The sequence below is a fragment of the Microcaecilia unicolor genome, chromosome 1 (assembly GCF_901765095.1).
Source record: "Microcaecilia unicolor chromosome 1, aMicUni1.1, whole genome shotgun sequence".
Classification (NCBI taxonomy): Eukaryota; Metazoa; Chordata; class Amphibia; order Gymnophiona; family Siphonopidae; genus Microcaecilia; species Microcaecilia unicolor.
The window spans coordinates 120,656,170-120,682,494 of NC_044031.1; the positions used below are offsets into that span (position 1 = coordinate 120,656,170).

Genomic DNA, 26,325 nt, shown 5'->3' on the forward strand with positions numbered 1-26,325 from the left:
CTTGAAGGAGAGTTGAACTTTCTCTGGGCTTTGGAGATAAGAATATCAAGCATCATGGCCACTGTAAATAATTGTGTTGGCACTGGTTCCTTGTTGCACTGTATCTGCTTCTGCCACATTGCGTGTTTTGCCTGAAGAGACTTAATTTCAGTAAACATTTGGTTCAGAAGAATACCTTGGGTATGGACTGGCTTATTGAAAGAGTAGAAAGGGTGGAGGAAAAGTAAAGCTGCTTATGGCCTCCCAGAGGATTCTGGTCCTGGCCCTAGCCCCAATTAAATAAACTTTGTTTATGTAATTTAATCCAACTCTGGGTACATTCTAGGTGATCACTTACTAAACAACCATTTTCTTTATTCCTCTTGAATCGCTGGGCTGAACAAATTTTTGGATTCACTAATTAAGACTGAGCACTGTGGAAATATAGAATTTTGGAAGAAAGAAAACATTGAAAAAAATGGACCTGAGGCCAGCTTTTACCCTGTTGCAGACTCAGTGCTCGAAACATGATTGCATTGGTGATTTTGGTTTCCTTTATTTAAGTGCTTCTTTCTTTTTTCTAATTTATTTTGGACATATTATTTGGTATTGATCTTTTGATGCAAAAGCTGATGTGAGATTTGTGACTAATGATTATAAGTACAAAAGTCTGTTCTAATGCTGTGAAGCAATAGTGAACTTTCGGCCTCTGTTATGAGGTCCCACCCTCACAATATTTTTATGCATATATGTTTGTAATTTGATAAATATATTTTTTTGCTGTATTTATATTGATGTACAGAGAACATTGACAGTCTTCATAAAATAGGCATATTTTTGGACTTTTAAAAAAATTAGCCACCAAACATGCACTTTCCAATAAGTTTTCTTATTCCAGTTCATATTCCACTAAACTTGAACTTATAGCTCAATTACAACTTTTCTCAACTTTGCTCATTCCTGTTTATGCAGGTGGCTGGGAGGAAAGCAGAAAGATGAAGCACCAGAGGCCCTAACCCATGGAAAGCAGAGTTTTATCCCCAACTTGGCCCCCACCACCTCCCTACAACCCAGACTTTGCAGCAATAGACCTTGTTAAGGGACCCCTGTCTGCTGCTCCCTTTTGAACCCAGTACCTGAATATTATCCACAGTGGTTAGACCTCCCTTCTTCCAAAGGCAGTGAACATTTCTAGTCCACAGCAGACCCGGACCCCAGCAGAAACTAGATTCACAAATCAGCCTCAGCTGGCCACAGTGCTGCCTGACTTCTTTTCTGCTTTAACTAATGTAGCCTGCAAGGGCAGTAAGCTGTCCCATGATTTCCCCCCTCCCCCTCTTTTTAACTCCTTGGTTCTGACCTAAACAAGTGACTGCATCCCTAAACTTGCTTTTGCATTTTCAAAAAAAATGTATATAGATCAAGCCACCTGTAATATCCACAAAACATAGAAAATGACAGAAGTCTCATCCACACCAGCTACTTGCTCTCCCTCAGAGTTCCTTATGCTTTCTTGAATTCAGATACAGTCACCTCCAGCGTCTCCACTAGAAAGTTGATTCATGCTAGAGACTTGCACAGGAACGGGGTATGTGGGAATTCCACAGGGTTCCCGTGGGGACGGAAGCAGTTCTGCAGGGTTCCTGTGGGGATGGAAACAATTCCTGCGCCAGCCTCTCACTTACCAAGTACCAAGTTCTCTGAGTGCTCTCTCCTCCTCCTTGCTTTAACAGCACAGATGCGGAAAGTCTCGATTAAGGAGGTGGTAGAGACAGAAATGGTGACGGAATTCAAAAAGGCATGGGATGAACACAGAGGATCTCTAATTAGAAAATGAAGTTATAAAGAACCTAAACTTAAATAGCTGCATGTGTGTGGATGTGTCGAATGACGCTTAGATGGTGACTCCGGTTGACTTATATGGTCTGTGTCCTATATATGGCAATCTGGTTTCGGATGGGCTGAAAAGGGATTGGACAGCTACTTTAGTGGCTGGAACATGAGGACAGTGCTGGACAAACGTTTACGATCTGTTTCCTGCAAATGAGAAGACAAATAGGCTAGAGTGGGCTTCGACGACAACTCCAGCAGTGGACTTCTATGGTCTATGTCCCAGAAACGCCAAAGAAAGACCATAATCAAATATATAATATCATGTTCATTGTTGATTTAATTATGAATTGATAATGAGCATGACTATTGGGCAAACTGGACCTTTCAGGTTTTTACCTGCTGTCACTTACTATGTTACTATTAATCCTCTCTGCTCCCGGGCTGATGCACAGACCTCAACTCTGACATAGTAACATAGAAGATGACGGCAGAAAAAGACCTGCATGGTCCATCCAGTCTGCCCAACACAAACTCATATGTGTATACCTTACCTTGAATTTGTACCTGTCCTTTTCAGGGCACAGACCATATAAGTCTGCCCAGCAGTATTTCCCGCCTCCCAACCACCAGTCCCGCCTCCCATCAGCGGCTCTGGTACAGACCGTATAAGTCTGCCCTCCCCTATCCTCGCCTCCCAACCACCACCCCCTCTTCCCCCACCCAATTTCAGCTAAGCTGACACAGGCAGAAGAATCAGATGTAACTGACCTACTGGCGAATGCATGTGGCGACCTCTCAGCACACAGTGCTAGTGAATCAGAGGCAAGTCTTACATGTGCACATCAGTGTTCCAAGTTCCAACTTCTTTTCCTTCCTTGCCTGCAGTGCTGCGGCTCGAACCCAGAGACAGACTGAGAGAGCCAACTGGAATATTTTTTAATGTACCATTAAATTCTTGTGGGGACAGGTGGGGATGGGTAATATTTCTGTCCCCGTGCAACTCTCTAATCCATACAGAGATACAGAAATATTTCCTTAGATTACTTCTGAGTCTATCCACTTTCATCCTCATCCTATGACCCCTCATCCCAGAGCTTCTTTTCCTTTGAAAAAGGTCCGCTTCTTGTGCATTTATACCTTGGAGGTATTTAAATGTCTATTTGTGAATGACTTAGCTACTTATATCAATAGATGTCACAACCTTCAGATGGTAACTGTTTTCTACTGCTTCCAATCTGATACCACAATGCTGGCAGTTCTCCTTATCTCCTGCTAGAAAAGTTATTCAGGTTTCTTCCTGTAAGTCAGAGCTTCCCAAACTGTGAAGCAGGACCCCAAACACATCCAAATCAACACAAACATATCTAAATCTGCACTACCCAAACTGCAAAGGACTCAAATACAAATCAACTTACGCATCCAGTTTTTCCTACATAAGCACACAACTGTGGAACGCATTACCAAAAGCCTTGAAAACTAGGAACGACCACCTAAACTTCCGGAAAACACTAAAAACTAACCTGTGGCATACCCTACCGATCCAACATAAATGCCTGATCTTTGCATCACAACAAAACTAAAGAACGTAATGAACATAACACAACTCTTTAGTTGTACGATTCCCTAGTGTGGCTGTGCCACATGAACTTTATCTTATCACAACATCACTTTGTATTTGTTTACACCGGAGTATGTAACGCCTCTCCGGTACTATGTAAGCCACATTGAGCCTACAAATAGGTGGGAAAATGTGGGATATAAATGTAACAAATAAATAAATGTATTTATTTTATTTATTGCATTTGTACCCCACATTTTCCCACATATTTGCAGGCTCAATATGGCTTACATAGTACCGTCAAAGGCGTTTGCCCAGTCGGTGGATAACAAATACAAAGTTGTATAGTGATCGTATGAGGTATAAGTGGAGTGTCGGAATGGATGAAGATTGCGTGATTATATTCCTCCTAATCCTATTCCCTCTTAACTTCATCGTGGTCTCAGTCACAAACATATAGGGACAGGCCCATAAACCTCAGCATATATGCGGTCACAAACCCACATTTGAGTAGGCTCTCCATAGGTGCATCATTATTCTGCACCTCTGGGGGTCTCACAATTTTATCTGGCTGCTTTTATGGAGTCACAGCCACAAAATTGACAAGCACTGATGTAAGTTTATAAGACAAGAACTGCACAGTCTTTATTTGAACTACATTCCAAAGGCTTAGGGTCAGATTTAAGTATTAAGCAAAGGCAAAGCAAAAAAAAAAAAAAAAAAGCACACAAAAACTGCCAGTCAGTTTTGCTTGCATTGCTTTGAAACAAAACATGCACAATTTAATTGTGCAAGTAAAATCTTGAACAAAGGCACTTTTGTCCTGTTCTTATGTTCCATAGTGTTATTTCTGCACAAATTTGCTTATTGTTTCTGTGAAATAAAAACAAAAAAAAAAACACAAAAAGGTCCTGTTTTGTGAGATGCTTTGTTAATAATTATTTCTATATTTACTATTGTGTTCTGGAAGTTTTTTTGGTCCACCTCTACTTTTCTACGCTTGCTGGACTTTATGTAGGGTTTTTGTTTCCTGTTTCCTCGTTGGTTTTAAATTTTATTCCACACTAGAAGTTGTACCTCTTTTGCCCAAGACTTCAATTTCATGCAAATTCAAAATTGTCAAAGCAAACTCTTCAGGTTTTTGTTCATTTCTAAGTACACCTGATCCATCTATCTGTCTAGATAAACAAGGTATATATTTAAGTGATCCAGCTGGTTTAAATTACATATGCATGCAATAGAAACAGAGCTCCTGATTTTTGGTTGCAACCTAAAAACCTCAACAAAACACTTCCAATGGGGAAATTGAGGTTTTTGATTGCAACAGAAAAACCCTCTGCAATCTGATGATGTTATTCAGCTGCTTCCATCATAGCTGGATGACATAATTTATATCAATATTTAACCTATGCTCCCAACACAGCCCAGGACAAATTACAAAAAAACATACATAATCAAATAATAAAACAAAAACAATCCATACAGAACAAAAATCCTAAAAATGAAAGATAAAAATACAACTTGATAAAATGAAAGTATTTCACAAAAATCACATCATTATTAAAGTCCCACCTAATTTTCCTCAAAATCCAGAGTAGAATTTCTTTCCCTTTCCTTCCAGCCCAAGCAGTAGCAGTGTTTCTCAGTCGGATCATATCTACCCCTTCTCACTAGCTACTTTTCTCAACTTAGTACTTTAAACTTGCAGTCATGGTACCTTGGACTGCTTTCTTATTCCCTGCCGACTTCCTCTTAGTGTTGCAAAATGGCAATAAAAAAAGGCACAACTTTACACAGATACATCACATCAAGAAATATATAAGAAGACAATTAACACACAAATTGAGTGGAGGGGTGGCCTAGTGGTTAGGGTGGTGGACTTTGGTCCTGAGAAACTGAGTTCAGTTCCCGGCACAGGCAACTCCTTGTGACTCTGGGCAAGTCACTTAACCCTCCATTGCCCCATGTAAGCCGCATTGAGCCTGCCATGAGTGGGAAAGCGCGGGGTACAAATGTAACAAAAAATAAAAACCAAATCTCAGTCCTCAAGATGGAAGAAAAGAATACCACCAATCAAGATAAAACCAAGGCAATAATCAAGGGCTTAATATAGCTATCACTAACCCCCACATCCCATCAATATATAAAAGTTACAAAATACTACATTATCAGGAAATTCTCTAACTGCAATAGATCAAAAAGACAAATATAATATCAGGAAAATAAGTTGAACATTTTGGGAATTTAAGAAAAAAATGTAGCCCCTTAATAAAATACCATAGATGAACAGACAAAAATTGTTTTCTATAAGCCTCAGTAGATATGGAGACATCAGGAAAAACATTTAATTTTTGACCTCAGAAAAAAAGAGTTATTTTGAAAAAAAAAAGAGTGGAGGGGCATTATCAATATGAAGTTCAAATGGCAAAATAAACGTTTATCAGAAAATGTCTAAAAGCACAGGTCTATAATGGAAGAAAAAAGTAAACATTTTCCAATATTCAGAAATGCACACACACAAAAAAACGTTTTAAAAGAGAACGCACTAAAAACATCATAGACGTCAGGAGATAAATGTTTCCGCCAATCAAAAATACACTACGCAAAATGTGCAACAGTGGTACTGGTCCCAGAGTTGAAAAAATGTCCATGGCAATGGCAGGGCGTTCCTTCTATGTGCAAAACATGCATACATACCTCTGAACGTGGAGGAACAGTCCTCAGTGGGCACACTCATGTCTCTGCCTAGGAGCCCAATTTCACTATTCCAGAGACAGAGCTCCTGGTTCTACTGTGCCTCAGGCACAAAAAACATATATTTAAATACCACCACTACCTGCCCTCCCACAACATCTCCATGAGGGCATGGAGAACCATCAGAGGCACCCTAGCACTGGTCCCGAGGATCACAGCACCACTCAAATGCAAGCACTATACATAGGCAGGGTCACATGCACTGAGGTACCTTTGTTGTTGCAATATATGCTATTGCTTTTTCATAAGAAAGAAAAAAACACTGCTTTGATTTGCTATGAAAGGCAGTATATCAAATGCCCCAATAAACATAAACATAGCTGAAATCGGAATGTACAGAATATCCAATTATGGGCCCCCTCCACTAACCGTGCAATGATAAAATGAGAGGCTGCACATATCTGTCCCCCCCCCCTCAACCTGGCCCATGCCTATATACTGATGGGAACGTTGGCAGCAGCTCACTAAAGTATATTGAGCTGCCCAAAGGCATACCTGCTTTACCCTACTGCCCATCCCTACCTCCTAGCAACAGTGCACATGCTCCACAGAAAAGCCACCATCCCACCCTCTGTCCCCATGGCCACCTCACTTGTGCCTGTGTAATGCATACCCCCACCCCACCCCCCAATCTGCCTCTTACCGTCAGTCACAAGCTATGTGAGGAGAATGGCACAACACGTCAAACATAATAATGTAGGTGACTCCAAGAAGGCCCATCACCTGAACCCAGTCTCTACCAATTTGTGTTTTGCAGACACTTTGGGATACACAGGGACCTTGAGCTTCTCTGGCTCCAGTACAGGCACATCTGGCAAGAAGATCCTGCCCTGATCTGGCACATGAGGGCGCACCTCAGGGCCCTACACAAATACCACAGACAGCACCCTTTCAACAGCTCTGTCCCCAATCAAGGCCTGAGTAGGCAGTTACCCTCAATATAGTGTGCCCACAACCCCCATATCTACTAGAATGTGTTGAAGCCAACCTTCAACCTATGAGATGACACATACTTACATAGCATATTGCAGCCGCTATGGCAGGGGAAATAAAACAGCTTAATGCGGTCTACCATGCACATAGAGATATAGAGGAAATGAAAGGAAAAGGAGGCAGCTGAAGAGATATGTGAGGCGCAAGGCTGGGGCCAACCTACCAGGTGCAGACACCGTGAACCTCACCCATATGGAGTACATGGTGTACAGCATCCATAGGGGTGAGGTTCAGGAATGTGGAATAAGTACTCATTTTTACACAAACATTGTACTTATTTTTCCAACTCCATCTAATCTTACTGATCTATAGCCAATTCGAGATTGAATGGGGAAAGTGGCTTCCTGTTAGCAACTCATAAATGGGTTCTGAATATGTCCAAGACCACTATTTGTTGGTTCACTTGGCATTTAAAGCCTATCTCTGTTCCAGTTACGCTCTGGGATTCTCCATTACAAAAAAAATCAAAAGTGCAGTAAACATTAGTGCAGTATTGTGGTAAATCTATACTAGCAATAATAGGCACTAGTTTGAACAGAATTAAAGATCAATTAATATGAAGGAGAAAGAGACCTCAGAAACCGCTAGGATAAAAAAAATCCTTGGTTACAACCAGTTTAACTTCTGCCGGTTTCTTGTTTCTATCATCGGGCTAAATACTCCTCCTGTTTAAAATTTTTATGTTCCAACCTTTACAGAGCATGAAACAAGTTTATAAACTAATCAGGTGATTTAAAGTGCCAGAAAAGCAATGGCATCATTTGTAAAACGGCACTTATGTTCAATGGGGCCACTGTTTCACCTGTCTCATGGCTTCAGGAACTTGTGCTGCCTATTATCACCGTATGTTTATTTTCGAGATTGTATGGGGAAAGTGGCTTCCTGTACGCAACTCATAAATTGGTTCTGAATATGTCCAAGACCACTATTTGTTGGTTCACTGGACATTTAAAACCTGGTAATGCTCTGGGATTCTCCATTACAGCCAGTTCACTCTTTTCAGTATTTGGGTGGTGTTTTTGATTCAGCTTTATCTTTCAGGGTGCAAATATCTTCGCTGGTTCAGATGAGTTTTTTTGGTTCTCAGACGTCCTCGTACTGTTTCTCATCTATTTGATTTTCAGACACTGTACTCCCTTATAATTACTCTTCTTTTTCTAAGCTAGATTACTGCAATGTGGTGTATGCAGGGACTCCCCACTATCAGCTCCAAAGCAGAAGCATAGCCAGGTTGAAGGAACGGGGGAAGAGGAGAGTGGGCTGCCTCCGGCATATTTTAAAAAATAGGCACCGGAGCCGGCAGAAGTCTGTTTGGGGGAATGGTTGGTCCCCTGCCCCCCCCCCCCCCCCAAAGCTATTCCTCTGCTCCAAAGGTTACAACTTCTCCAAAATACTGCAGCAACATTTTTATGTAAAGTTTCAAAATTTGACCACCATTAGTCTTTTATTTATGAACCTTCACTGGCTTCCTGTCCAGTTCTGATGGCAATTCAAAATACTTTCACTTTCGCATCATGCTTTGTTTGAAAGTTCTCCTCCTTATTTGTCCAATTTAATTTCTTCTACTATTTCTGGCTATATTTTATGTTCTACTTTTGACCAATGGTCTCTGCCCTCATGAATACGTTTGGAATTGACCTGCCATTCAGAGTTTTACTTTATTGCTCCTCTTTAGTGGAATTCTTTACTTGTCTCTCTTCGTAAAGAACTATCATTACACAAATGTAAGTTTTTGCTAAAAACACACTTTTTCATTTTAGCTTTTAATTTTCAACCTAGGTAGATTGAGTTTCTCAGCCATCTGACTTGATTTGCCTCTTTTTAATGATTTAGTGAATGTTTTTATTGGAGTGATCGGTCTTGGTTACAATAGTTTTCTACCCTGTTAATTCAATGGAGTTCTGTTTCCTTTCCTTTAACTTTTTATTTACTTTGTACATCGCTTTGACCTGGTTTTTTTTTTTCTCAGAAAAAGGCAGTATAGTAAGTTTGAATAAATTATAACTAAGTTTGGGCCAACAAAGATGTGCTGGCTGTTCTTTCTGTATCATCCTTTCTTCCTCAAGCAGACACAGTATGGGAGGCCTCATTGATAGCACTTCCATGTGTAATACAGGTTCTCAGGTAGGTGGGGGAGAAGATAAGAAGGCACGCCAAAGTATATGCTGAAAGGCTGGTTATCAGGCGCCCTGTCCCAACAATTAAACAGGGAGTACTGGTTAGTGGGCAGGTCGGGGGTCACTCAGCTTGCTGGGTGGTGGGCCCCTGTATTAGAAATATTTAGGCACCTTCTTTTCTCTACTCTACCTAGGCCAGGGGGTAGGCAACTCCGGTTGCCGAGAGCCGCAGGCAGGTCAGGCTTTCAGGATATCCACAATGAATATGCAGGAGATAGATTTGCATACCATGGAGGCAGTGTATGCAAATCAAGTTCATGCATATTCATTGTGGATATTCTGAAAACCTGACCTGCCTGCGGTTATCGAGGACCGGAGTTGCCTACCCCTGGCCTAGGCCCATCACACCAGTGTCTATTCCTGCTTTCTACCCCTCTGTGTTCCTCTTACTGTGTCCTCCACACCACTTCCACTATCATTCCTTTTGTACCCACCTGGCTGTGTGGTTGTCTGGCACCCTGGCTTCTGAGGTACACAGTGCACCATACCCCTTGGCTCCTACAGTATTGGACGTAGAGGCATACAATTTTGTGACAATGATATTCTAAGTGCACATGGAGGGGTATATTCAGGAAGGCTGCAGCAGACTGCCAGGTTAGCTAGTGCAACAAACATATTTCCTTTACTTTACCTATGCAGGTGAGGAGACAGAGTCTGATGGAGAGCTGGGAACTAGCAGCCATCAGGCAATGCAGGCACATCAGGAGGAGGAGGGTGAATCGGTGGCTGTTGAGGGCTCATAGGAGGGCACCATGAGAGAAGAAGCAGGCCGAGGACACCAGCCAGGAACTGCCTGAAGGGGATGAAGAGCAGGAGCAATTACTGCTGGAACCCACCACCCCGCCATTGCATTTGCAGATGGTCCAATAGAGGCAGAGGAGGCAGATTATGAGGCACAGCCGGCCCACAGGGGACCCGACTGCCACAGGTGATAGGTGCCAACAAACTGCTGGCACAGAATTTGCAGCTGGCAGACTACCTGCAACAAAAACTACAACTGCTGTATGAGGGGCTCCAAGTCCAACAGGAATGGGTGCAGCTGCTGCAAAGCATGCAGCAGGAGAGTCGGAAGGCAGCCCAGAGTATTTGGTAGAAACTTCTGGGGATTCAGCATGATTTCCAGGATTACACGGCAGCCTTGGCGAGCACTCTGCCCATACAGCAAGCACCTGAGCCTCCAACTGGAAGCAGTGAGGCCAACAGTCCTGCAGCAACACACTCCACAAGGGGCCACACCACCCTGCCAAGCAAGTAACCTCTATCCAGGCATTCAAGGATGAGATCCACAGCACCCTAGGCCAGTGGGACAACTGTAAGGCTAGGTCCCTCAGGGGCAGCAGACACTCCCTTGCTGGTTCCCGCAACAGATCAGTCATTCGGCTAGATTTCTAGGGTACAACAGAGGCAGGCAGCAGGATGGACTGATGACTGTGAGGCCTTGCCCAAATATACTAACAAGTAATGACACAACACCCAAAGGTATTATAAAACTACACTGCTTATTTATTTACTAAGCAGCAGAATCAGTGAAAGAGATGCAAGAATAATGACAAAGACAACCTTTTCTTTATTCAGGCTAAAGCAAATGCACATAGAACCCTAAGGTAGGCTTCTAGTCCAGCCATTGCAACTATACAACCTGGACAGAAATGGCACTTAATGTCCAGCAGGTGGCAGAATGTTCCTCAGACAGATCAGTTAAGCAAGCAGAGCAGGGATAGCACTTCTGGTCCAAAGGAGAGCTAAGAGCCTCTTATATGCAGAGGTTGCAGGCTGCAGTTGGATTAGTGACATGCCTTCTGGCCTTGCTGCTGCTGCACAACCTTTGATGTTTATCAACTTGGTCTGCTCCAGATGTTATGACTTGAAAAGTCACAATACTGTCCCACTTGCCTCATCTTAACCATGAGTCATGGTTCCATAAACAATATGCAGGTGTTGTCCCAGCACTGCATTAGTCCAGCTGGCAAGGAAAATTCTGAAGTCCTTGACTCCTCTGACTCAAAGTCTATAGTCTGTATGGTAGGCTTTATCCCAGCATGTATCAGGATATTTGAATGAGCCTTTCTCTGACTTGTAGTGCCACATATTATAGTTCTATATAGCTATGTTGTACAGTGCCATGTAGTACTATAGATAGTGCTCTATGTAGGGGCCTTTTGCTCCCAAACACAAATCCCCAGTCTCCCCTGGGCATCACACACAACCTTCATGTTCATGGAGTGAAATGATTTCAATTCCTATAGGTCTCCTCCTGTGCCCAGGGGGTCTGAGTGTGACGTGTGTGCAGTCAATGACACCTATGACCAAGGGAAAGTGGTCTATGGTACAGAACTGAGCCATACAGGCTCATTTTCAAAGCACTTAGCCTCCCAAAGTTCCATAGAAACCTATGGAACTTAGCCTCCCAAAGTGTCTAATTCTCAGCATTTTTCTTTCCATCCTATGAAGTCATTTTGCTATCCGTTATCTGCAATAAATGTTCATCACGTAACACTGCCCCGAAATGTCCCCTCTGGGAACATCTTCTTTTCAGTAACTAGCACACTTGGGTGGGATTTTTGTTGTTGTTCTGAGTATGTGCTTTAGATGTTTTTCTGCAAGAAATACGTTTATCTGCCTATTATGCCATTTTTTGGATGTTCTTCTGTTTCGAAAATGAGCCCCTATGTATAGTAACTTTATCAACTTCTTTAATACAAGTACTCAACAAAGTAGTTCTTGAAGTAACATAATCATGAGAAGACTCCAAAAAAGCTGTTAAATCAACCATATCTCCATCAACCAATCCCTGTCCTGTCTCAAGTTCTTGATTAGGTTGTACTTTATAAGAGGAAACATAGGGGTCCCTCTTACAAAGCTGTGGTAAAAATTGGCTTTAGTGTACCTTAAGCAGGTTTTTCCTACGTGCTAAGGCCATTTTTATTTTTACTGTGGCTGTAAACACCCCAATTTTCTACTTTTTTTTCCCAATAATGGGCATGTGCTAATGTCCAGCCTTGCCACATTCCTTGTGCAGCTGTGGAGTTTTAAGCGGTATACACTTGTCAATTGCAATTGGGTTTGGAGCCAGGGAGACAATAACTGACGAGGCAGGCAATTTTAATTGCCAAAATTTGAAACAGTATAAAGTGCAGCAGACACAAAAAAGAGTGAAATCTGAGGGGTCGAGAGAGGAGAGCAGACGGGGAGCGTTTGTTCAAGAAGACCATTATGTGACCCCCATGTCTACACATAATTCTAATGCTTTGATAATTGTTCTGTATGTATAACTATTATAAATGTATGGATACTTCTTCAAAGTAATGAAATGACTGATGTACGTATTGAAATTTGCCTCTAAGTATCTTTATATTTATGGCTTCTGTTCCTAGTTGGGGGGGGGGGGGGTTAAAGAGAATTCTAGATGTTTATTTTTCAGTAATGTAAGTGCTTGGAGAGGGTAAAAAAATAGGGGTTTATTGGTGTTTTTTGAATCATGAATTTAATTTCCAGACTCCTTTTTAAGGAAGGGTTAGTGGAGTTAATATTTGCTTTAATGCAGGGGTTTCTATTATATGGCCCAGCAAACTCCTTATCTACTTCCCCCTAGTTCATTTCCACCACTTTCTGTCCCTCAAACCTGTCGCCTCTAGTCTCCCTCTCTTCTCACAAGCCCATCTTCACCAACCACCTCACAGTCTTCTTTCCCATCAGTCCCTCTCTCCTCCCACCAGTTTCTCTCTCTCTCACCCAGATGCTCCACCTACCACTGTTTTCCCCTACTCCCTAGTTTTGACACTCTCCCCCCCCCCCCCCCCCCCACCATCCTTCCATCACAGCCGCATCCTCCCTAGTTCCTCTATTCTTTCTGTTTTGTTCTGGCCCACTGGTCCTATTTCTATCTCTCCTTCTGCTTCCAGCCCACATAGTAAATCCCACAGACGATGGTTCAGTTGCCAGATCATTTCTCCCTCTCCCCATTGACTACCCATCTCAATTTTATAGTTTAAAGTAGCAGCCACAGTTCGCCAGGCTATTTCCTCTTTTCCAACAGCTCATGCTCAAGTGCACACCTAATGTTAAAAGTGCAACCTGGAGGAAGGACTAACTGCTCCAAGTGGCCTGATACCAAATTCAGAAGAGGGGAACAGAGATACCAAGTTACCCAGTTGAGACTGGAAATTTTGGACAGTCCTGGTTTTGAACTTACATCCCAAAGCACTGTGGGATTTGAATCAGTGCTACAAGTCTCATAATGTACCAGGATTGAGTGTTCAGAAATCCAGAATTGTCACAAAATCTCCAGCTTGCAATTAGGTAACTTGGCATTTCTCGGGGAGTGCAGAGGGTTCAGCATTAGGCTGATGGAGGAGTTGGTGAAAGGCCAGACCCATCTAGCAGTTACTACTACTAGCTCCACCCACTCTGACATCACTAGTTGGCATTCTAGTTTGTAAAGCATATAAAGCATTAACACAATCACCCGGGTCCCGACAGGAGCAGAAGAGAGGCAGACCCAGGCACCCCCCCCCCCCCCCGGAGGTCAGGCCCAGGGAATTTTGCCCCTCCCCCAGTGGCCCTGTTTACACTGGCTCTGAGGTAGGCATAGTCAGCTAACTGCTCATTTGTACCTGGGATTTGGCCCTTTGACTAAGGGGACAATTGTGCTTGTCTCACTGGTTTTAACCCCCCCCCCCCCTAAAAAAATTCACCACAAGAGTTATATCATTCAGTTCCTTCGCTGGCTGTTCCTGGAAATTCAGTTTTGTAAAATCTGGCAGTTTTGTGTGTTGTACAGGTAAATGTTGACACATATATGGGCAAAACCCCAAGTGATGATTATTAGGAAAGGAACAGAAAATAAGATAATATTATAATGCCTCTGTATTGCTCCATGGTGCAACCACATATTGTGTGCGATTCTAGTTGCTGTATCTTAAAAAAAGATATAGCAGAATTAGAAAATACCTTTCAAATATTTGAACGTCTGTATCATATCACCCCTGTTTCTCCTTTCCTCCAGAGTATACGTTTAGTTCAGCAAGTCTCTCCTCATACGTCTTGTAACGCAAATCCCATACCATTCTCGTAGCTTTTCTTTGCACCGCTTCAATTCTTTTTACATCCTTAACAAGATACGGCCTCCAAAACTGAACACAATACTCCAGGTGGGGCCTCACCAACGACTTATACAGGGGCATCAACACCCCCTTTCTTCTGCTGGTCACACCTCTCTCTATACAGCCTAACAACCTTCTAGCTACGGCCACCGCCTTGTCACACTGTTTCGTCGCCTTCAAATCCTCAGATACTATCACCCCAAGATCCCTCTCCCCGCCCGTACCTATCAGACTCTCCCCGCCTAACACATACGTCTCCCGTGGATTTCTATTCCCTAAATGCAAAGTGATGCACTTAGGGAATAGAAATCCACGGGAGACGTATGTGTTAGGCGGGGAGAGTCTGATAGGTACGGGCGGAGAAAGGGATCTTGGGGTGATAGTATCTGAGGATTTGAAGGCGACGAAACAGTGTGACAAGGCGGTGGCCGTAGCTAGAAGGTTGTTAGGCTGTATAGAGAGAGGTGTGACCAGCAGAAGAAAGGGGGTGTTGATGCCCCTGTATAAGTCGTTGGTGAGGCCCCACCTGGAGTATTGTGTTCAGTTTTGGAGGCCGTATCTTGTTAAGGATGTAAAAAGAATTGAAGCGGTGCAAAGAAAAGCTACGAGAATGGTATGGGATTTGCGTTACAAGACGTATGAGGAGAGACTTGCTGAACTAAACATGTATACCCTGGAGGAAAGGAGGAACAGGGGTGATATGATACAGACGTTCAAATATTTGAAAGGTATTAATCCGCAAACGAACCTTTTCCGGAGATGGGAAGGTGGTAGAACGAGAGGACATGAAATGAGATTGAAGGGGGGCAGACTCAAGAAAAATGTCAGGAAGTATTTTTTCACGGAGAGAGTAGTGGATGCTTGGAATGCCCTCCCGCGGGAGGTGGTGGAAATGAAAACGGTAACGGAATTCAAACATGCGTGGGATAAGCATAAAGGAATCCTGTGCCGAAGGAATGGATCCTCAGGAGCTTAGTCAGGATCGGGAGGCGGGGCTGGTGGTTGGGAGGTGGGGATAGTGCTGGACAGACTTGTACGGTCTGTGCCAGGGCCGGTGGTGGGCAGCGGGACTGGTGGTTGGGAGGCGGGGATAGTGCTGGACAGACTTGTACGGTCTGTGCCGGAGACGGGGTTGGGAGGCGGGGCTGGTGGTTGGGAGGTGGGGATGGTGCTGGGCAGACTTGTGCGGTCTGTGCCGGAGCCGGTGGTTGGGAGGAGGGGCGGGTGGTTGGGAGGCGGGGATAGTGCTGGGCAGACTTATACGGTCTGTGCCCTGAAGAGCACAGGTACAAATCAAAGTAGGGTATACACAAAAAGCAGCAAATATGAGTTATCTTGTTAGGCAGACTGGATGGACCGTGCAGGTCTTTTTCTGCCGTCATCTACTATGTTACTATGTTCAAAGAAGAGTGACCAAAATGATAAAGGGGATGGGACTCCTCCCATATGAGGAAAGGCTAAAGAGGTTAGGGCTCTTTAGATTGGTAAAGAGATGGCTGAGGGAGGATATGATAGAGATCTACAAAATACTGAATGGTGTAGAATGGATAAACACAAATTGATTTTTTACTGTTTCAAAAAGTACAAAGAATAGGGGGACACTTCAGGAAGTTACATGGTACTACTTTTTAAATGAACAGGAGGAAATATTTTTTCACTCCACAAATAGTTAAGCTCTGGAATTCGCTGCCAGAGAATGTCGTATCAGCAGTTAGTGTATCTAGGTTTAAAAAAGGTTTGGACAAGTTACTGGAGGAAACATCCATAGTGTGCTATTCAGACAGAAATGGGGAAGCCATTGTTTGTCCCTGGGATCAGTAGCATGAATCTTGCTACTATCTGGGATTCTGTCAGGTACTTGTGACCTGAATTGGCCACTGTTGGAAGCAGGATACTGGGCTAGATGGATCACTGGTCTGACCCAGTATGGCTATTCTTACGTTTTTCAAATGTATTTCTTACTGAAATGTCTATTGCTACTGGATGTACCAGCATGTGCTCATGTGCGTCCTTATACAAATTTTATAAAAGACTCCATGCTGTGTACAGCCTTTCGTAAAATACATAGCAAGGTGTGAATGTACTGACAGACACCCCTGTGCTAAATTAGCTTTATAATAGGTTGAATTCCTATCCTGCCCTAAAGAAAAGCCTATTAATGGAGAATTCTAATTCTGTTCTATTTTATTTTTCAGAGCAAGATGGGATATTTAGCACTGCTGCTGGGTACACTTCATGCACTGATATTTGCCTGGAATAAATGGATAGACATAAATCAATTTGTCTGGTATACTCCCCCAACTTTTATGTTAGCTGTTCTCCTCCCTGCGCTGGTGTTGTTTTGTAAAACTCTGTTTCTCCTGCCATGCTTTAATAAGAGAATACAGAAGATCAGATGTGGCTGGGAAACAGACACAAAGATTGACCAAACAGAGATGACTAATGGCTTCTAGGCAATTTAGTTTAGAAATGTACAGCATTTATGCTTAAATTCAAAAATGTTCCCCTTAGTTATTATTCTGTATGAATGTCTTTTGTTTTTCCTGTTTCCATTTGATAATGTTGGAGGATCATTCATCTAACCTGTACAATAAAGTTTTTTTCTCTAGAGTTCATAACGAGGATGCACAGTAAAAAATGTCAAAAACCTAGTGTCCATGAATATCGTTTTCCTTTTTATGTAGGCTTGTAAACCATCCATTTAATTTCCCTTTAGAAGTAAAGCGACTTGGGTTAACATTCAAAGGCAGTATACATTTAGCAGAAGCCACATGGAGGATAATTCTATAGAAGGATACCTGTTTTTAGGTACCAAGAATGTACCTATTTGGACCCCAAGGTAAAATAAGCACCAACTTTTTAACAAGTCAAATACGAATCTATATTTTAGGTGTGAACACTTACACCAGCCATAGAGTTGGTATAAATGCTTGCACCTAGATTGTTAAAGAATGCATGCAAAGTATAGTATTCTATCATTTATCAATGTAAATGTGCACCCACATCCACATTCCGCCCATGTAAATGTCCATATGCAAAAGTACGTGCCATCAAATATTAGCACATACTTATAAAACAGCGCTCGGTCAGAAACATCATTTATGCACATATGTATTCCCAAAAAAACAGGAAGAACCTCTATGTCAAAATTGTCCAATCAAGCAAGAGTAGAGGCTGACTAAAGGACGAGTCCAACACTGGAGATAGTGCTTAAAAGACTCTTTATTACTTGCTCATACAGGAGAACCCAACACCGTCTGTGTTTAGGCATCACAAAATGCTGTGTCAGCGGTTTCATTAGTATTCGAGGATATAAGCTGTGTGAACAAAGCTACCCAAAGGCATCCATCCACTCAAGTGAAGCTACTGGACAAACCAGTCTTCCCCATCGGTTTGTCCAGTATCTTCACTCGAGCAGATGACTTTGGGCAACTTTGTTTGCACAGTCATTTTTTGACTGAATGCCTTCAGGCAGCTTTGTTGACACAGCGTATATCCTCGAGTACTAACGAGACCCCTGACGCAGGCGTTTTGTGATGCCGAAACACAGACCGTGTCGGGTCCTCCTGTATGAACAAGTAATAAAGAGTCTTATGCACTATCTCCAGTGTTGGACTCATCCTTTGGTCAGCCTCTACTCTTGCTTGATCATATGTATTCCCATGCATGCATCAAGGACTAGAATACCAGAATTTCTTGCCGCCTAAATCTAGGCCTCTATTGCCTTGGGTACAAACTTAGATTACGAAGCCTCTGGGAACAGAGAAACACCTACTGCACCTAAATGTAACTTGCTTTGAGATACAACTGAAAAAGGTACAAGCCAAAACCTAATGAATAATTAAAATAAAATTACCCCCTAGGCGCTAACCTACAGGGATCTATTACATGCATAAATATTTTAAATGATGGTAGTTATGAGCATGTATATGTACATATGTGTAACTGCTAAAATTCTGCCTAAGCACTATTCTGTAAATATTTGCTTAACTTACATAGTGCATCTATATAAAAGGGGGCATAAAAATGGTCAGACAATGGGTGGGACTCACGTACATGCTTAATTTATAGGATACTATAAGTTACACATGTATCTGCGGTATTTAGGTGCGAACACTTAAACCAGCTCTATGGCTGGCATAAGGGTTTACACCTAATTTTTAAGCACATATAGACCTAGTTAGGCTAGTACTCTATAAAGAAAAGTAGGTATTGTATATAATTTGCGTGTTCCCACCAATTACTCTGACCTCATCCTCCCCAGACTGCTCTTTACACAGTCTAGGAATTAACAAACTCCATAATCAGAAGGACTTGTTGGGATATAAGAAGATAGTTTATTACAATCTCACCAATAGCAGTACAAGCAAATCAGGTATTCATAAGGTTGAGAAGCAGTTCACGACACGTCTGTCACCCCCCTTCTCTTGTAGCCTTCCTTCTGATTTAATACCCCTCAGACTGGTCCTTATATACCATTTTGACTCCGTTGGTTCCAATGGACCCTAGCTTTATCACCAGGGCTCTTGGCCCTTATCAGTTTGATCAAAATGACTTCATCATATTCTCAAGCTCATCTTTCATCTTAATCAAAACATCTTGGCTCATGACTTCTTGCAGGTGCCAGTCTCAGGATTGTGGACAAGAGCAAATGGCCCCTCCCTTGCCAGCTCTCAATTACCTCATTTCAGCACTTGCCACAGTGAAATGTAACTGTGTCAAAGGTGATCTCTGATTTTTACAGGCCTAGCTCTCTGGGAACTCATTTCAGCTTGAGCTGCAGTGAAATATATTTTGTATCAGAGATGATTTTGATTTTTTAAGAGGCCTAGCTCTTAGCCTGGGCCATTGGCCTGTATTTTACTGAGAGCAAGGGCTAGCATATTTCTACAGTATTTATTTATTTAAAAAATGTCAATTCCGCACGATCCTACAACTCTCAGCTGATCACAGCATAACATACATAATATAATTTTAAAAGAAGGCATACACACACACATGCAATAAAAGATTCTTGGCTAAAACAAATCTGTCACTAAAACAATAAGGGAAAGGGAAATGGGACTTGATATACCGTCTTTCTGAGATTTTTGCAACTACATTCAAAGCGGTTTACATGGAGCTTATGCCTGGTTATTGAATTGCCCTTTAGATGTATAAGTGCCTAATCTATGAATTTTCACTGATACTATATTGCCACTGAAAATTCTCACTGACTGCTCTACCACCATCCATATAGAGATGGAGAGAAGTGAGAGCAGAGCTAAGGCAGTTTATCTAGCAATAAGGATAGCATCAATATTTTTAAATCAATTAGTGTTTTGTTAATCCTTGGACAAACTGTTTTTTCTATAATTTAAGAACTGCCCAATGAGGAGTCAAACTGGAATATTTGCTTTTACTTAACAAACATACACCTTGGCATTTATTGACTCTATATTGTTATGCATTCCTCTTGAGAAGACGATTTAAGGGGGCAATTTTTACACTGTCCACATTAGGATGACTAAATAAACCAGAAAAGTGTCAATGCCAAGGCAAGCAACATATATTAAACTTCTGTGAGAAAACACCACTACAGCCATCTTTGCAGTTGTTGGCAGTTACACGGAGTGTTCTGCCCTGAAGCAGCTAATTGAGAAACAGGGAGTCCCTGTTGGGTTTATACCCTTGGATTAAAGAGATGGGATGTCGATTTGTGAAGTTTGAAAAATTGAATTTCTTCAGCAGGTAAGTGCTCAAATTGTTTTAACAATGGGCATAGTATTGAACTGCTTTAATTTAAGTGAGTGTTGATAAAGCACAACGTCTTGGCACTTTTGAAGAAAATCTTTTGCCTTGTTTTGTCACATGCGTGGAGCTTTGGGGGGGGGGGCGGGGTTGAGAAAGTTCTGTGATGGCTTTTTATGGCATATGGTTGGTTTCAACCTGTCTAAGGTCTTTCTTTTTTTTTTCTCCACGTTTTTGCAGTGGCTGTAGTGGTGTATTCTCAATCACAGAAGTTTAGTATATGCTGCTCACATTAGGATAAAACATGAGAATACAAAATGAAGCACATGAATGTTTTCTCTTTTAATGTTTACATAAGTACAAAGTACCCATGGACATCTGCACCTGTCTTTTTCTATGAGGGTACATTTTGAATGCAAAAGTGTGTGCAAACATTTGAAAATGCAATCTATTTGTGTACTTTTCCTCCCTTGCTTCAGAAATACCTCCTCCTAGTGCAGGTCAAAGTACATGCTTTTACTTGCTTTTAAAGAGGGAAATTTTCAATTGCCCTCATACACTACTAGCATACTGAAGTGCTATCTCAGCAAGCAGGGCTCATTGATATTACTTATATCACTAACTAGTACTACTGCATGTAGTCACAGTAACAGTAGGTAACAGCAGATAGTAACATAGTAACTTAGAGGGGCATAATCGAACGTCACCGGCGATCTATGTTGGCGGCAGTGCTACAGCTGGCCAGAACCGTATTATCGAAAAAGATGGCTGGCCATCTTTTTTTTCGATAATACGGTTTAGCCTGGCCAAATGCTCACCTCTTCAATGCTGCCTTCGGCACCTAACCTTTCAAGAAACTTAGTATGCCCTATCAGATTGACTCTACACTTGTCTTTTAGATTGTGCACTTGTCTTTAGATTGTACACTTGTCTTTTAGATTGTAAGCTCCTTGAGCAGGGACTGTCCTTCCATGTTAAATTGTACAGCGCTGCGTAACCCTAGTAGCGCTTTAGAAATGTTAAGTAGTAGTAGCCCGGCCAAATGCCGTGGAGTTTGCCGGGTTTGTTTTTCAGCGATAATGGAAAGTTATGTCGGCCATCTCAAACCCCGGCCAAATTCAAGGCATTTGGCCGTGGGAGGAGCCAGCATTTTCTAGTGCACTGGCCCCCCTGACATGCCAGTACACCAACCAGCCATCCTAGAGGTCACTGCGGTGGACTTCAGAAAAGCTCCCACCACGTGCATAGCTCCCTTACTTTGGGAGCTGAGCCCCCCAAACCCACTACCCACAAATGTACTGCACCCACTAAAATTGCTCCAGAGACCTGCATACAGCCTCTAGGACTTATTGCTGCTGTATAACTTTGGCACACCAGTTCACACCTGAAGACTAATCTCTTTGAAAAAGTCCTTTCTTGAAATAAGCACGTTTACTCACAGTTAACTGCAGATCAGAGGTTGTGCCCCACTGGCAAAGAGTCCCCTGGTACTAAGATTAGCAGTAGGTCAGAGCTGGCACAATGGTGTACAATGCCCTCTTTCAGCACCATTCAAGGTAAGAACTACCTTCTCTAACGTGGGTAACTCAGAAAAGGGAACTAAAACTAGCTTACAAAAATGGCCACTACTGCATGGACTACAACAGGAAACAAAACAGGGCACACTCTGACCCAGTTAGCAGGGGGGGAAAGCACCATGGGAGTAGAGCCCAGTACCCTACACCCACCACAATGCATTGCTAATGTGACTCTCTGCAGGGCACCTAACAGAAAAGGTGTCACACTCACCCCAGAGCATAGGCAGTCGGTGGCCCAACTGTTTGGGGAGGCTAAAGGGGGCGGGGTTAGGGGTGGGGCCAGGGGCGGGGCTTACATCCATAATTGTCTGACAACATAGAAAAAAAAATAAGTAAAAAATAAGTCACAATTAATACCTTTTATTAAATTTAGATATTAAATATGTCAAAGAATAAAGTGGTTGCTCAAAGCATGTACTAACCACAATTGCTCAACTGCAAAACACTATGCACAAATTTGTGCAAAAACACACTCATAACCTTACCAAACCATAACAGTACTAATTCCAAGGACAGGACAAGCTACAACCTTATGCATGGAAAGGCAGCACTGCAATTACACCGGGCTCTAAAACACCAGTGCACAACCTAGTAAAACAAACAAAAAAAAAAAACCCCAAAAAGGGCTGAAAATACTACACGCTAGCAGAATACTGCACCTTGATCACATGAAAAACACATGACACAACAGATATGAAGGCAAAATACTGAACTGGAAAGTTACCTCAAGAAGTCACCTCAGCATGCAGCAATACTAGAAAAATTGAAACTTACATGCAAAACATCACAGATGCACATTTCCAAAAGCTGACATATTGCAGTTAATAAATTCTGACTTTTTTCTACCTTTGTTGTCTGATCATTTAGTTTTTCTATTCGCTTTGGTCCCAGTGTCTTCTGTTTTATGCAGTGTCTTCTTTCCATTTGATATTTTTTCTCTGCAGTGTCCACCATCCTCCTGTGTCCTTATGAGTCCTATCTACCATCTGTAGCCCTGTCCCTATCCTTCAGTATCCCGATCCAGCTCTTAAATTCAACAGTTTTCCCTCCATCCATATCCAGCATTTCTCCTCACTCCCCTCCATCCGTGTGCATCTACTTCTCTCCCCTCCATCCATGCCCAGCACCTTCCTTCTTCTCTCCTACCCTTCCATCCAGTGTCATCCCTCTTTCTCTCTCCATCCTTCCACCCATTACCCTCTCCCAATCCTTCCATCCATTGTCTCCCTCTATCTCCCCTTCCTTCTAGACAGTTCTCTCTCTTGACCCTTTTCCATTCAGCATGTCCTCTCTCACACCATCGTTCCAGTGTCTTTCCTCTTTCCCTCCCTACCAGCGTCTTCCCTCATTCTGCCCCCTCCTTCCAGCATTTTTCCTCTTTCTCCCTCCTTTCATCCAGCCAGCATTTCTCAGTCTGACAGCTAGGGTCTCCCCCAGTTTCTCCCCAGCAGCTTCTCTCTCTCTCCTGCCCATGTCCCCTCTTTCTCTCCCCATCTCTCTCTGGCTCTCCCCTGTTCTTTTCCATGGCCCCTCTTTCTCTCCCCATCTCTTTCTGGCTCTCCCCTGCTTTTTTCCTTGTCCCTGGCTCTCCCCTGCTCTTTTCCATGGCCCCTCTTTCTCTCCCCATCTCTTTCTGGCTCTCCCCTGCTTTTTTCCATGTCCCTGGCTCTCCCATGTTCTTTTCCTTGACCCCTCTTTCTCTCCCCATCTCTCTCCGGCTCTCCACTGTTCTTTTCCATGGCCCTTCTTTCTCTCCCCATCTCTTTCTGGCTCTCCCCTGCTTTTTTCATGTCCCTGGCTCTCCCCTGCTCTTTTCCATGGCCCCTCTTTCTCTTCCTATCGCTCTCTGGCTCTCTACTGCTCTTGTCCACGTCCCCTGGCTCTCCCCTGCTCTTCCTCTCTCTCCTCCTACCATTTCCCCCCAGTGACCACATTCTCTTCTCTCCCTCCGGCCGGGCCTCTTTACAGGAGCGTTGACAGAAGAAGAAAAAGAAGCGCGGGGCCGCAGCAGCCTTCAGATATGCGCTGTCGGCTCTGCCGGTCCTCTGCCCCCGGAACGGGAAATTGATGTCACGGGGCAGAGACCGGCAGAGCCGACAGCGCATGTCTGAACGCTGCTGCGGCCCCGCGCTTCTTTTTCTTCTTATGTTATGCTGGCTGATCGTAGTCTTGTTCCTGGCTGCAGGCTGCCGCTGCTCAACAGAAGCGGCGGCAGCAGAAGATTTCGAGTCGGGAGTCGTCTCGGGCTGCATTTAGAGAAGGAGGTAGGCGGGGCCACGGGGAAGGACACAGCTGGGCTGGGGAGGCTTAGCCTCCCCAAGCCTCTTATACGGGGTGCCTATGCCCCAGAGCCACATCGCAACCAGGAAAGGCTGTCAGAGGATACAACACATTCTGCTGTCATTGAGGTGGGTACGGCATTTGAGGCTGGCATACAGGCTGGAAAAAAGGTTTTATTTTTTTAGTTTGGAAGGGGATTGGTGACCACTGGGGGAGTATGGGGAGGTCATCCCCCATTCCCTCCAGTGGTCATCTGGTCAGTTGGGGCACCTTTTTGAGGCTTGGTCGTAAAAATAAAAGGACCAAGTAAAGCCGGCGAAATACTGCTTAACGCCGATTTTTTTTCCATTATCGGTGAAAGCCAGCCATCTGGTAGCCACGCCCATAACCGCCCATGTCCCGCCTTCGCTAATCTACCGACACGCCCCCTTGAACTTTCACCGGCGAAGCGGCGATGCTGTCAAAAATGCCGCTTTCGATTATACCGATTTCACCGCTTTTAAGAAATCGCCGGCCATCTCCCGATTTATGTCGGAAGATGGCCGGCGATCACTTTCGATTATAAGCTGGATAGTAACATAGTAGATGACGGCAGAAAAAGACCTGCACGGTCCATCCAGTCTGCCCAAGAAGATAAATTCATATGTGCTACTTTTTTTATTTGTACTGTCCTCTTCAGGGCACAGACCGTATAAGTCTGGCCAGCCCTATCCCCGCCTCCCACCACCAGCTCTGGCACAGACTGTATAAGTCTGCCCAGCACTATCCTCGCCTCCCACCACCAGCTCTGGCACAGACTGTATAAGTCTGCCCAGCACTATCCTCGCCTCCCAACTACCAGTCCCGCCTCCCACCACCAGCTCTGGCACAGACTATAAGTCTGCCCAGCACTATCCTCGCCTCCCAACTACCAGTCCCGCCTCCCACCACCAGCTCTGACACAGACTGTATAAGTCTGCCCAGCACTATCCCTGCCTCCCACCACCGGCTCTGGCACAGGCCATATAAGTCTGCCCAGCACTATCCCCGCCGCCCAACCAGCAGCCCCAGCACAGACCGTATAAGTCTGCCCAGCACTAGTCCCACCTCCCAACCACCAGCTCTGCCACCCATTCTAGGCTAAGCTCCTGAGGATCCCTCCCTTCTGCACAGGATTCCTTTATGTTTATCCCACGCATGTTTGAATTCCGTTACCGTTTTCATCTCCACCACCTCCCGCGGGAGGGCATTCCAAGCATCCACCACCCTCTCCGTGAAAAAATACTTCGTGAAAAAATACTTCCTCAAGAAGAATGTCAGGGAGAGGGTGGTGGATGCTTGGAATGCCCTCCCGCGGGAGGTGGTGGAGATGAAAACGGTAACTGAATTCACTAACTAGTACTACTGCATGTAGTCATAGTAACAGTAGGTAACAGCAGATAAAAACCTAAAGAGTCCATACAGGCTGTCCAGTCACACTCATTATCAATTCCATGATTAAACCAACAATCCAATAATATTACTAACATTTACTTGCTAAATTCATATTTAATATGTATGAAAAAAAAACTTCATAAATAATAGAAGCAAAAGAAAATATTTAGCTTTCTTTGGCACTTCTGAATGCATATTGACAGAGTGGAGGCAGTATTAGAAAAGTTTTCAAAGAAATTTGCATAGGTAACTTAATAGCTAACTGGGTAAGTTTCCCAGGTTGAGAAGTTCCTTTTACTTATGCACATGGGGTTCTCCACTCCAGCCCAAAATTCCAATTGGAAACTCTATTTGAGACTATCCCCACCAGAGACACAGAAAACTAAAATTACACATGCACTCTTGCTTTTCAGGCACACACACACACACATATATAGTAACATAGTAGATGACGGCAGAAAAAGACCTGCATGGTCCATCCATTCTGCCCAACAAGATAAACTCATATGTGTATACCTTACCTTGATTTGTACCTGCCTTTTTCAGGGCACAGACCGTACAAGTCTACCCAGCAGTATTTCCCGCCTCCCAACCACCAGTCCCGCCTCCCATCACCGGCTCTGGCACAGACCGTATAAAGTCTGCCCTCCACTATCCTCGCTTCCCAACTACCAACCTCTCTTCCCCCACCTGCTCCGCCACCCAATTTTGGCTAAGCTTCTGAGGATCCATTCCTACTGCACAGGATTCCTTTATGCACATCCCACGCATGTTTGAATTCCATTACCGTTTTCATCTCCACCACCTCCCGCGGGAGGGCATTCCAAGCATCCACCACCCTCTCCATGAAAAAATACTTCCTGACATCTTTTTTGAGTCTGCCCCCTTTCAATCTCATTTCATGTCCTCTCGTTCTACCGCCTTCCCAT

General features: G+C 43.5%; 1 protein-coding gene across 4 annotated transcripts in view; it reads left to right on the forward strand.

Moving 5' to 3' along the window:
* Nucleotides 1-17,092, forward strand: part of STEAP1 (STEAP family member 1) — a 111,396-nt gene extending 94,304 nt beyond the window's left edge. For all 4 annotated transcript variants that reach the window (XM_030199656.1, XM_030199646.1, XM_030199673.1 and 1 more), the window contains exon 4: nucleotides 16,592-17,092. In XM_030199656.1, coding sequence (XP_030055516.1) covers nucleotides 16,592-16,849 — 258 coding nt within the window. In that variant the 3' untranslated portion in view covers nucleotides 16,850-17,092. The remainder of the gene's footprint in view (nucleotides 1-16,591) is intronic.
* Nucleotides 17,093-26,325: the final 9,233 nt, after the last annotated feature.